Source organism: Pleurotus ostreatus (assembly GCF_014466165.1).
Source record: "Pleurotus ostreatus strain PC9 chromosome Unknown scaffold_7, whole genome shotgun sequence".
Lineage (NCBI taxonomy): Eukaryota > Fungi > Basidiomycota > Agaricomycetes > Agaricales > Pleurotaceae > Pleurotus > Pleurotus ostreatus.
The window spans coordinates 415,159-427,826 of NW_023503162.1; the positions used below are offsets into that span (position 1 = coordinate 415,159).

Consider the following 12,668-nt stretch of genomic DNA (forward strand, 5'->3'; position numbering starts at 1 on the left):
CCCTGCCCGGTTTAACATGATGCGATGAAGTAGCGGCAATCAAAGTTAACTTACCGTGGTTGGCGTAGCCTGACTCCTGCATCTGTAACTTCTTCGGACATGAATCGCTCCGCGTCATTCAGCGTCTCGGCGGCACAGTCACTTGAAGGGGGAATCGACAATCGTGAAACTGAATTAACATCCCCGCTGCATGCGCCACCGTGTGTGCATGGTCGAAATCCTGATCGACGAGGGCTTTGCTTCTCTCCCTTATGCTGCTTGCGGAAGAAGGCATGGAACATCTGATCCGGGTAACGTTATCAGAATAGTTACTTCAGGGCTTAACGAGTCTTACTGCTGCCTGCTCTCGCCTCGGTTTCAGAGGCCATAGAGTGCTCCATATACACCGTAATGTCTTAAGGAATCTGTTGCGTTGAGATGAGTATGGCTTAGTTTTGGCGTATGCGAAGGCGAAAGCAGAGAGAAATTTCTCTTGTTGAGGGGAGGGCCAGGACATTTCCTATATCCTAGTATACTTGCTAGGACTTGACAGGGAGATGTACAGGGGGGGATGAATATCATATCGGAGTTACGCGCTACGGCACGTGATGGTTCGCACGGGGAGGTTCCATGGCCAGCTGCGAACAATTGCAAGGTAAGTACACACATATGAATCGGTACACAATGAGTACATATGTAGGTGCTATATATAGTCCTTCTAGATACGTATACGTATATATATGATGGATCCAGACTGGCGTTGAGTGGGCCAAACATGAAACGAGGTTAAGGGGGAAACTCCTGAATGCAAGCAAGGAGACAGGGGGATATATAGGGACTATAATACATCAATGGACTTCGAACTTGTAATATATATACCACCGAAAAGCTTTGGCAGGATCCACATGTTCAGCCGGACTAATCATCATAAGACCTAGTCTCAGGACTCGCATCAAAATTCTAAGGAAAGATGGAGATGCCCATGCTCACAACTGAAGCATTATCATTGGCACGCCGAACTTATATCCCAGCGCCCATTCGTTCTTGCGCAGGGGGTCCGTCGTCTTGAACAAGTCCGCGCGCTTCACCGGCAGGTTGACCACCCAACATTTTGAATCGCCCACATGTCTAGCCGTCCATCCTTTGAATGCCTTCCGCCGCAAGGCCTCAGCTTGCGTTGGGATCATCGTCCAACCACGAGCCACATATTTACTCTTTGCGGCTTCGAGGTTCCCAATTGCAAGATCTGAGCGTGCGCTGTCAACGGGGAGAGATATCTTCCTCTCCAGTGTCTCCTCGCCGTACAGACTGTAAGCATGAGACGCTGTGATCAGGTTCATGACGACCGCTATCCGGGAGAGTTAGATAAAGAAGAGGGACGGTGTGAGGGGCATACTTGAGTGGAACCCGAGGATCACTTCCATGACATTGCGCCGACAGATTATGAGTTGGATCTTCCTTGAGTGAACGGGAGACAGGAAACTGACGACGGCACGGATGCCCTTGAAACTGTAATTGCCTTGCGTACTATGCGCCAAGTCACCAGGGACTGCATTTCCCCTGCTTCCTGGCAGCGCTGTGTAACAAGGCCTCTGGCAAGGAATGCGACGATGTTGGGCATCTGAAGCGATCCAGTGGAAGTACGTTTGGTAGAAAGGCTGTGGTTCGCCGTGATGATTCAGCGCAATACACCCCACATCCCACTCGAGCCATTTGCCGACTTCAAACGCGTGTGCGTACTCAACGTAGAGGTCGAGATCCGATTCCGGGTATGTTGCTCTTGTAAAAAACTGTAGAGCTGCAGAACCAGAGATAACGAGTCCACTTTCTCCTTGAAGGCGACGGAAAGCCGGAATATGCTCTAAGGGAATGAACGGTTCTAGTATGGGGTTCAGGGAGTAACTGCGTTGATAGAATATCTGCACTTCATCGTAGATCGCTTTGCAGGTCAAGGAATACCAGCGCAACGCGTTGAGCGATAGCTGTCGCATCACAGTCGCATGAATGACGTCGTCCCAGAGCATGCATCGCGTAAAATCTAGGAAACCTTCGGATGGCCCATCCTGCATCAAACGTCTCGAACCCGGCATAATAGGTGCACAAAGGCGGGGCTTACGTGACTTGCGGAGGCGCGCCGAGAAATGTGTTCAGGCTTAGCATTATGTGCGCCGTTCTTTGCGCTCATTTCCTGTAGAACGGTAGGTGGGTCCGAGCCTGGCTTGAGGTTGCGCGGGAGATCTAGAGGGGAGTGAATTCGAACAATGTTGACTGCCCCTCGATTAATATCGTAATCGATTGTGTACGCCAGGGTGACACCACAGCTCTTTGTATTTTGATTTATCTGGAACTTGTTATCTTAATAAAATTATAATTACTTGGCTTGATCCGTTATGCCTGATCCGTTAACGATCTCCACTAAGAAGGCCTTGCTTATCCAGAATTTCCTTCACCGCGGGGGCATTATTCAGAATTACCATATTTCGGTCCAAGATCTTGAGCTAAGGGGTGCCACATCAACCGCCTTCCGTTCCCTATAAATCAGACTGACCGACACTAGTTGGCCGTACTCTGCTGCCCAGCGTGTAAACCTACCACGACGAGTGACCGAATTGGCTTATACTAGGCGTGCAGGCACTTACTGAACAAAGGGCATAAATCTCGGAAAATCACTTGCGTTTCCTAGCAGAAACTTAGTGGAAGGCCGAGGAGGAAGCAAGCGTCCTCGGCGGCCAACCCCCCAAAATCGCGACAAGACGGCGGCTGAAGACGAAAGTAGAAGAATCAACACAAGGACCGTTGAACTGGTGGGATATCTGTGGTTTGACAGCCAACCAGTCTAATCATGGTATTTTATAGCCATCCTTCCAGGTATAAATAAATTTCCTAACAATCAGCATGCTTCCAAAAGAAAGGCGTCAGTCCTGTGAACGAAACTGGCATCGAGGATCGTCTTGAGGTCACCTATTACGGGCGATTCATGCGGTCTACTAGTACTCGGAGGCTCGGTGTGCTGGTCTTGTCCTATCTTCATTTGAAGAACTGCTTCGATGGCACTATCTGAGCACCACTCATCGACGTCAGGTGAGCATCAACAATTGGCCTAGAATACGACGGTTTCTTCTTTGGCGTTATTGGTCTCCGCTTTCGAAGACATATAGCGCGCGCCGATACAATCCAGCTGTGCAGTTTTAAGGCCGCAAGGGTTCCGTGCAACAGCGCTGGTGTGGCCCGTGTGTTTTGGGCCCCTCGTGCCCTTCCATTTGCTGGTCGCCCTTTTGATCTTCAGATCTGTCAAGGGTATGTATTGTGATGTATGTTCCGTAATCCTGACACTGTCCGTGTGTTATATGATTACCCAACTATCTCTCTTCGCACTAGGATCATGTGAGTAGACGATTGTGCCGTCGCTGATACCATGAACTCACTTCGCATCTTCACTGGTATCAATCACCAACTTCACGGTCTTGATTTCGAATCCGCGGAAATCGAGTTTCACGAAAGTATCTGATTGACTGGCATGGTCGGTGGAATGTAAATGGAGTCCACTCTGTTCGTCCTCCAAAAAGTTTGGCCACAGGAATATGGCTTGCAATCCTTAGTTGAGCGTTGGCATGTCCACCGAAGGCCTCATACAGACGAAGGATGATCGTCGTGACTGATTTTTTGCCCTTCGTGGCGGAATATGCATCGTCTTCCCCGCGCTTGATGGTTTCGAGAACTCACCAACGCGCGAAGGTGCGATATTTACGCAGACTCGCCAACAAACCAACACTACCAACACTACCATTTGAACACCAGCATGACACGTCTTTCTATGGTCAAATCGCTGCTTTCGAATCAACGAGACGTCCAGCGACAAACGATCAAAGTGACATTGAACTTTCTAACTCGCGATCAAACAAAGCAAGAGATGAGCGAGCGTCTGGGGTATAATGTTGAGCAATTGAGCACATGGGTGATAATGTACGTAGCTTACCTGATGAGAATATTAACTGATTTGAGCATTTGCAGCAATGGACGCCATCAAAGCACGGACGGCGCACACATCACAATCCGGGGATTTCAGGGGAAATGGGCGGCCATCACGGTCCACATCTACGTGGATGAGTGGTACCGTTACGAAGATTACACTGCCTGGTTGAACGGAAAAAAGTTACGGCAAAAGACAACACAACTTCGAAAGTAAGTACAGAAACACGTACGGTATGAATTCGACGCTCATTTTCGCATTTACACGCTAGCCAAATCTATTGATATTCTTTTGATAGAAAGGGACAACATGGTCTTGATTCACGGCTGTAATGTAGTAGTAGTACTTGTGTAAATCAGCAGCAAAAGTATGGGTAGATCTTGGGTAAAGCTACATAGCAATAATAAGTAGATAGATGAACTTGTAGTAATGACTTAGAGAATAACAATGATAATGATTGTCTTTCTTAATATACAACGATGTGCATACTGGTCGTGAGCTCAGGCATGTGGAGTGTCAATTTAATCGTCATTCTCTGATGTCTATTATTTTGGACAGTATGTATTGTTTGCTACATGTGCGTTATGTATATATTCATTATATTCATAGTATCTACAGGAAAGGTGTATGTGGTGGTAAGAAGGAAAGAAGGAAAAAAACGGATCACGGAGTCCGCGACGTGACTTGGGGGGCGATCGGGTGCGGAAGATGCCGATGATTCAAGTCACATGAGGTACAGATAAAAAATTGCCTGATATAGATACCTCGGATATTCTAAATACCATCGCCGAGGGTAGCCCGAAGATAAGATAAAAGAAAATTAGAATTCCATCAGGATACCCTCGCCGAGGATGGTAAGATGGCAATTTGATTATCTTCTGCCAATCATCTTGCGTGGTAATCAGAAGATATCCTGATTTCCCTCGACGAGGGAATTCAGAACATAGCCGGATGATATTTAGATTATCTTTCTCGATAACTTCCGGTTGCTATCTCAGGAGGTTTTCTGATTATCTTCCCCGATGGAAGTGTGAATTTATTTTACATGTTAATTACATTTACTTCTCATTTCCGCCGCAGATGTAAATGGGAATTTATTTAATGTAATCACTAAGCTAACATCTCAATTCCCTCTGTGAGGTTATCGGCTTATCCCCGCAGTGCAATGGCTTATCCAGGAGGAGCTGTATATCGACTTCGATTTATACCAGCTCTCCGAGGGCAAGGAACGCAGCGTGCTCCTCGACTACGTTCGCATGTACTGGGACCACCTCCTTGAAGGCGAGAACGCGGAGCAGGTTAAGCTGCTTGTTTCGATCCTCCGAGACGACGATCGCAGCGAGATAGAGGCGGCACAGCTGAACCATGGGAATTCCGCTGCTCATGCTCGCTTGAAGGCTTCGGAACTGCCACCAACGGATTAGTTTGCAGGCTGATCTTCTCGGACTCAGACGTAGTTGCGGCCTATAACATGTTTGGGCAGTGGACTTCACTACTACACTGGCGGCCTACTATGTGTCTTGCGTGTATTTGGTTCAATTCACACCGTGGCATATGTATCCCTCCCATTAGGTCAGAAACACTGACTATCCCATCGGTTGATCCCGGGGACAACTACAACGCAGTGAAACGCTGCCTCCCGTTGATCAGGCCAATGCTTTATACCGGCCGGCTGTTCCAAGAGACCAACGTCCGAGCGTTGTGCACGCAACGCCTTACCAAGCATTCGCCAGAGACCCTAAGCACTCTATGCCCACTGCCCATGTATTATTGTATCAGAAATCCTACGCTACATCGAAGACACATATAATAGACAACACAAGATACAAGGTAATAGTTTACATACTTTTGGCGTAGTCGTGAGGCGTGGCAATCAATCGCACCATGGAAGATAGGCGTCCTGATAAGTACCTTCGACGTAGGCGTACAACAGATCGCCAATCCACTCCTCACCTACACGCCACTCCCCATTCCAGGTCCATTCGCGCACTCTCGCCAGGGCTCCCTGTATCGCCGGGTCGTCGTCAGGTGCGAGATTGTCGTCTTCATCAGAATACCCGTCCATGCCATATATGTGGTGCATCGCCAGCATCCCCAAATCGCTCAACGCCTGTACCCGGGTCGGATCGTGCCTCGGCGACAGTGCGATGATGCGGATAAGACAGGCATAGACCGCGGATTCCCTCGGTATGCGGATGCTTGCTTTGGACGAGGAGGGGATGAGATCGGAGGGCGCCAGGCCTGCAAACGAGGCGGGTAGGAGTTGCAGGAATCGCTGTGAATCTGGCGTAGTGCTGGCAGTGATGCGGTGCAGACGGCTGAGGGTTACGAATTTCCCCTCTGTATTCGCATTTGTTAGCAAAGGGTGCGTAAGTGGTAGCCCTAATCCAGCGACGATGTTGCTAGCTTCGTCCAGCTGGTCATCTTCGACTAGATAGCAAAGGTTCTAAAGGGGCGATAGTGAGCAGTTCGTAACGCTCCAACAACCTGACTTACCAGTACGCCAGCCGGAACACCCATGCGGCGGTATAGTTGATATCTGAACTCGATGAGCTGTATTCCTGCGCTCAGCAGCTTTTGGGTGGCTTGCTCGACCAGAGCCTCGGGCGAGTAGGCAGCAAGCAGTTTGAGCGATAATAACGGAAGCGGTTCTTCCACGATTGTTCTCGACATAGCGGTGATGGTGGTTGCGGAACAAGAAGTTTCGGTTCTAAATCGGGACGACGGTGGTGCGGTGGTACCCGCCAATTGCGGCAAAGCCGCCCGCTCTTACGGAGCCTCAAGCTCAAGGCCTCATTAATCATTGTTCTCGCTATGAAACATATTCCCATTTGTGTTGTAAGAGTGAGCCCTTTCAATCACATAACTCAACCGTGGCAGGAGTTTGGTACAGGAGATGGCCATGGGTTCAATCCAGCTTATCATCCAGTGTCTGAAAACGCCACTGAGCACAACAAACTCGTTTGCGACTGTACAGCTGCTGCCTTCCTGGAATCCCATGACGTGTATGTCACTTGTCTCTTCTATGTCATGTATCGTGAGGCGACTAACTGACAACGTCTTACAGCCTTTGAAACTTGACGCCTTTCCTTGATCGATCCTAAGAACGAAGTTGGACAACGATGCACTTGTTACGACCACTAGCGAGGTTCACCGTCAATATGTACGCGCAGAAGTGAAGTTCAGAGAAGTCGGCCAGTAATGGTTCAGACGTCGAAGGGTGTAAAGTCAGGTATGTAATCATTCAAGGATACTTGCAACATGCGGTACCCTCGATTTTATCGACCCCTTCCCATCAAGTCCAGAAAGTGCTAGTGTACACGGCATCTGGGCCTGGCATGCAGTTGTCCCACTAATTCGAACAGGTTGAAGTTTTGATAGTATGTCAGGTAGTGGCTGAAGCTGTCGAGACTAGCGCTGATGACCAGGTAATGTCATTCTAACACTACATAGCAGTAACCGCGCTCACTGATGACAAGTGTTTAGGCGCTCGTATACCCCTTGACGATAAGCAGACATGAACTCCAGAGCTGCTGCGGGGATTTCACCTGTACGCCAAAGTGACATCCCCTAACGCTACGCTACTGCGAGTCGCGGCGTGACGTCGGCGGTCGCTGCCTGTCACAGTGCTTTCCCTTTGCGGAGTGTTTCATCCCTGAATGCCGCCGCGTTCAGCGACATCTGCACAACGCCGTCGTGTCGATATCGAATCGTATCCCCTACAGATGGCCAGGGAGCATCGAATATCACCGCCACCACCACCTATAGAATGGTATTTAATGCTGGCCAGTATCGTAGAGTAACTGCATCTTCTCTCCTCACTTCTCCTTCTACTTTTTGCACTTTATACCACCTCTTCGTTCTAACGTCCTAGTGACCCATTCTAACACTTATCTACACTTTCATTCAAGATGTTTTCTGCACTCTTTGTCCTCCTTCCTTTTTTCATCTCTCTTCCTGCCGTTGATGCGGCTACAAACGATTGGTCCATCCCCTGTACCAGAGGAGAATGCTACTACGATATGCCTAGTGCAGACGGTATGGCTACGGGCAGTATGAAGATCGTACGTTCTACAATAGTTCCTTGTCAAGGTCACTACTAACATTCGCTTTCTTAGTGGGGATCCCCGAACGCCATTTCCGACATTACTCCCGCTGCTGGTTGGACCATTATCGGCTGCGACAAAGAAGCAATGGAACAAGATATTCGCCTCGTCTGTACAAAGGGCGGTGATTGCGAGCACTTGCTTCAGAACGGTGCCGAAGGCAAATTAGTCCGTCTTCCTGAGAACGTACGTCGACTACATGTGTTCGCGTATTGCAACCCTATACTCATCGGACCGCAGTGCTTGAAGACGCCGTTTGCTCGGGTGTCTAGGTCGTGGGTCCACGAGGACCAGACTCTTCCCGCTGATGTCAGTGCGAAACTCACTCGACGCGCCGACGAGATTCCGCAAGTTCGTGGCCTTGCGCTTGACACTAACTTCACTGCTGTCGATCCCTCAAAGTGAGAACACCCGTCTCCGATCATATCCGGGACCGGATCTTATTAACGTCTGCATTATCCTAGGTCCGGAAACGTTTCTATCGCTATCCAAGGCGCAACCGTCGCTGGGGAGAATGGCAATGCTACTATCACGCCTCCAGCTCCCAATCCTCCCGGCCGTCGTAGAAGCGAGGCCGTCCACCGTAGAGCTTTATTGTCATTTATTGAGGATGCCTTTAAGAGTAGGTCTATTCTCTTCCTTATTACCAGCCTCTAGACTAATGGGGTCATAGACTTCAATAGCTTCAGCAGCGACAAGACCATTCAACTCCCTCCCCTGAAGGTCCCGAAGAAGTCCGTCACCATCTTCGACGAGAAGATCACCTGCGGGAAAGTACAAGGCTCCATCAAGGCGGATGCCAGTTTGCAGGCAGATGCCTTAGTCACCGTTGGTATCGCTGCGACTGGGACTATCATTCCTCCCAAGTTTGATGCTTTCGGCATCTTCGCTCGTGCGTACTTGACGACAATTCTTTGCTCTGCCCTGCTCAAATACTTCATCACATAGAAATGAACGGAGAAATCGACGGCACTCTTTCCCTAGATGGATCTGTATCTGTATGTTTGCTCGATCTTACCAAGAGTATCCACTAAGATTCTCATAGGGCTCCATAACCATCGCCGACAAAGTCATCGTTGCACCCGTCGGTATTCCTGGACTCAACTTCCCGGGGTAAGTATTCCCTGCTTCTTTCTAAGCGCCACCCTCTAATTTAATATACATAGCATCCTTACCGTCGGTCCCAGCTTCAAGGTCATCGCAGAGGGCAAAGCCAACATGGAGCTCGGCATGAAGCTTGACCTTCCATTCAACTACAAGATGAACAATGTCAAGTTGTTCTTCCCGCCGTCAGCAGCCCAAAAATCTGTTGGTCCTATTGAACCCGCGCAGTCCCGTACGTATCCATCAGTTTGAGAGTTTATAGTAATTGACTTGAGCCACTCTTAGCTCTCACTCTTTCGGCTGATGTTACCGTCGCTGGCAAAGTCGATCTCGAAGCCCATATGATCCCCCAGCTCGATATTGGCGTCACTGCTCTCGGAGGTACCGCCAAAGCCACGATCTTCCTCAACCTCGATGCCAGTGCCGAAGTAGCAATGAAACTCAACGGAAACGCAAAGGCCACTGTCACTACCGCCAAACCCAAGCGCGCCGAAATCAACAAGCTTGCCGCGAGGCAAACGGTCTCAGCAGCGAGCGCCAGGATCGAGGGGTGCGTTGATATCAACGCAGGCTTGAGCGTCGACGCCGGTGTCGATGCCAACTTCTTCGGCCTCTTCGACCCCACCACGAAGCTTAACATCTTCTCGAAACGCTTCGAACTTTTCAGCGTAAGTACCATTATTAACTCTCGGCTTTGACAATTACTGAGGAGGGAATGCAGAAATGCTTCGGTGCTGCCACAAAGCGGGAATTCTCTGAAGTCCCCAAGTATCTCCACAAGCGTGCCCTTACCTGCACACGCACATCTGATCCTGCTTCCATCGTTTCGGTCGTGAAGGAAATCGCTGCCCAAATCAAGGCGAAGGCTGGCTCTGCACCACCCGCCACGATTGCATGATTCAATACCCATACCCGTATACCCCCTTCCGGGTTGAAGCCCCGGATTGTATGGACTTCACGCTCACTATATAACTGTTAAGCATACCCACGGAATGTTTGTACTAGACGGCTTTCGTCGTGTTGTTTGTGGTACTTATATTATAATTTATTGCTGTGCGATCTCTTCCTTCGAGTTTGAGCATTCAAGTGTTCGTGCTGATGCGACCGCAAACTTTTGAATCCTTCAGCGGCGCCGCCTTGGCGTATTCAACACATGTCATACCGGGCGCCCCGAGGACTACTGGTAGCCATAGCCCTGGATCCAATTTCCAGTTGATAACGCCCAAGCTAGAAGGCAAAAAGGTTGAGTTCGCTGACCTTCTCTAGTCTTCAGTTCGCTGACCTTCTCTAGTCTTCTCTCCTCCACTCAACCAGCGTCGAATATCGTAAGGGCGGCGAATATGCTGCCCAGGAGAAACGATATTCCCACGCCTCCAATGTGGCATGGCCTGGCCTCGGACATCATCCTCCTTCTGCGAATTGTGCTATCCAGGTCCTGCAAATAATACAGGGCTCGCCAGGTCGCAATGTGGTCTGCACCCACGACTAGGGAGATACTGCTCGTGTCTGCCTTATGGATTACTCTCCTCATCTTGTTCCAAGCCCCCGGTCGAATAACGAACTCGATAGCGGCAGTACCTTTTGGATTCAATATCACTTCGAAAACCAACGCAAACGTCGATTCCGTCCCTGTTCCCAAGTCCTACAAAACCCGGCTATCATGGGGGGACAAGCGCGTCCCCAAGACCAAGCTTCTCGCTCACGTTCCAGGTATGTTGTGTCTAGCTCCTTTGTTGGATTTCGCTTAGAATTGAATGTCGGCAGGATGGACGATCTTCGACCGCTTATATCTCATGAATGGCATCGTATACATTGTTTCTGACGAACCAGCATCGATTCCGGACATTTCGCTCATGCTGTCGAAAGCAAAATTCATAGAAAACGGTCCTGGAGAGATTGAGGGTCGGCGACCGGACGCAGAGGACATACAGGTCATTAGTACGAAGGCAGCGAAGAAGCTGTTTGGTACGGGGGCTCAGATCATCGATGGTGTCACAGTAAGCCTACACAATCTTATAACTGATCGCTAATTAACTTGGGATTAGTTCTATGTAAACGACCCCTCGCAATTGTGAGGCTCCCCTCTCATCTTTGAAAGGATGTAACTCATGTATTCGTCAGCATCACGCACTATTACCACTGGTCCGCAGAACTTTGGTTCGGATTTTGGAGGACGTATTCGGCGCTCGACCCAGCCATTAGCCCGACTGGACACACCTCGCTACCTCCGCCTCGCCGAATCATGTTCTCTCACCTTAACGGCGATCATTGGCGTGACTACGCAGCTATGAATCAGTGGACCCTCTTATCTTCCGCGCCTTCCATCACCTTAGAATTCGCAGAAGACTTCCGTGAACGCGCTGACCTAAAGAGGCCCTTTGTCTTCACTCGCATCATTCTGGAGGACCGCTCGGCCGTTATGTATGGCTACAACTTCCAACGTTTCCAACGCATCTCCTCCGTACCTTTCGGCCTTCCTGGAAGCGTACACTGGTGGATGACAATTCGCCACTCCATCGTCAGTTTCGCTGGCGTAGACGTAGCCTATGGAGAAGCCAAAACTTTGGGGAACCATACACATCAAAGAGTCGGAGAAAGCACGTCTGATACGCCTGTTATAACCTATATCAGTCGGCAGTCCTGGGGTAGGCGAATGTTGATCCCTGCGGATCACGATAAGCTAGTAAAAGAACTCTACAAACTTCGCGATAACTACGGATACGAAGTCAACATCGTGTCCATGGATAAAATGTCTAGACAGGAGCAAATTACATTGGCGGCCAAGACTACGGTATGGTCTCTTGTCCTCCCAGTAAAAGTTGCGCTCATGTAAAATTAGATCATGATGGGTGTGCATGGAAACGGGCTTACCTCGCTCATCTGGATGAACCCGACGCCTCGATCCACTGTCATGGAGTTCTTCTACCCCGGTGGCTTTGCGTATGACTACGAGTACACTACAAGAGCACTAGGCATGACTCATTACGGATTCTGGGGTGCTGAGTAAGTCGTCGTCCTCGACGATCCTTCGCATGGACGTTGACGCAGATTTCCTTCAGCTATTTTACGAACCCAGATTCACCGCAGGTCGCGTACCCTGAAGGCTTCCAAGGTAATTCCATTCCGATAGATGGTGCGGTCGTCGCTCGCCTGTGTCACGAGCGCTTGCAGCTTATCTCAGAGCTCGACGACTAGGATTATTATCCCTTTTTCAGCATGACCTATAGCATCTTTTATTTCAACCAATCCCCAAGCCCATTTCTCGTAGACCTCATTGCGATATCATTCTCCATTTAGTGTCCGCAGGACACATAGACACTCACTTGGGACGCTCATTCACGGAATCTTGTACATATAACTATACACATCCATAGTTCCCCACTGCATCACCTATCATAATGACTTATTTGATTCGTTTCTTTTTAACTTATGCTACGTGCTTGTGGTTAGGCGCTCGACCGACGGGCCAAAGGCGCTTAATCCCACCACATCTTGATCGCGAACTTATA

The 12,668-nt window shown here is 49.4% G+C and overlaps 6 protein-coding genes across 6 annotated transcripts; 4 read left to right on the forward strand and 2 right to left on the reverse strand.

The window, feature by feature from the left end:
• Positions 1-965: 965 nt before the first annotated feature.
• On the reverse strand, positions 966-2,069 carry PC9H_009313 (uncharacterized protein; the record flags this gene model as incomplete). The annotated part of the gene is made up of 2 exons (XM_036778818.1): positions 966-1,327; positions 1,376-2,069. 2 exons carry the CDS (start codon positions 2,067-2,069, stop codon positions 966-968), a joined length of 1,056 nt encoding a protein of 351 aa, XP_036628207.1.
• A 1,724-nt stretch (positions 2,070-3,793) lies between these two features.
• PC9H_009314 (uncharacterized protein) lies at positions 3,794-4,281 on the forward strand (the record flags this gene model as incomplete). The annotated part of the gene is made up of 3 exons (XM_036778819.1): positions 3,794-3,942; positions 4,009-4,161; positions 4,248-4,281. The coding sequence occupies 3 exons, from the start codon at positions 3,794-3,796 to the stop codon at positions 4,279-4,281; spliced, it is 336 nt and encodes a 111-aa protein (XP_036628208.1).
• A 713-nt stretch (positions 4,282-4,994) lies between these two features.
• On the forward strand, positions 4,995-5,373 carry PC9H_009315 (uncharacterized protein; the record flags this gene model as incomplete). Its single annotated transcript, XM_036778820.1, has 2 exons — positions 4,995-5,031; positions 5,111-5,373. 2 exons carry the CDS (start codon positions 4,995-4,997, stop codon positions 5,371-5,373), a joined length of 300 nt encoding a protein of 99 aa, XP_036628209.1.
• A 449-nt stretch (positions 5,374-5,822) lies between these two features.
• PC9H_009316 (uncharacterized protein) lies at positions 5,823-6,622 on the reverse strand (the record flags this gene model as incomplete). The annotated part of the gene is made up of 2 exons (XM_036778821.1): positions 5,823-6,395; positions 6,446-6,622. 2 exons carry the CDS (start codon positions 6,620-6,622, stop codon positions 5,823-5,825), a joined length of 750 nt encoding a protein of 249 aa, XP_036628210.1.
• Positions 6,623-7,971: 1,349 nt separating this feature from the next.
• Positions 7,972-10,057, forward strand: PC9H_009317 (uncharacterized protein; the record flags this gene model as incomplete). The annotated part of the gene is made up of 10 exons (XM_036778822.1): positions 7,972-8,013; positions 8,068-8,241; positions 8,296-8,456; positions 8,520-8,677; positions 8,729-8,947; positions 9,004-9,078; positions 9,126-9,168; positions 9,222-9,391; positions 9,445-9,827; positions 9,881-10,057. 10 exons carry the CDS (start codon positions 7,972-7,974, stop codon positions 10,055-10,057), a joined length of 1,602 nt encoding a protein of 533 aa, XP_036628211.1.
• A 568-nt stretch (positions 10,058-10,625) lies between these two features.
• PC9H_009318 (uncharacterized protein) lies at positions 10,626-12,354 on the forward strand (the record flags this gene model as incomplete). The annotated part of the gene is made up of 6 exons (XM_036778823.1): positions 10,626-10,869; positions 10,924-11,156; positions 11,205-11,230; positions 11,281-11,950; positions 11,999-12,162; positions 12,219-12,354. The coding sequence occupies 6 exons, from the start codon at positions 10,626-10,628 to the stop codon at positions 12,352-12,354; spliced, it is 1,473 nt and encodes a 490-aa protein (XP_036628212.1).
• Between the last annotated feature and the right edge of the window lie 314 nt (positions 12,355-12,668).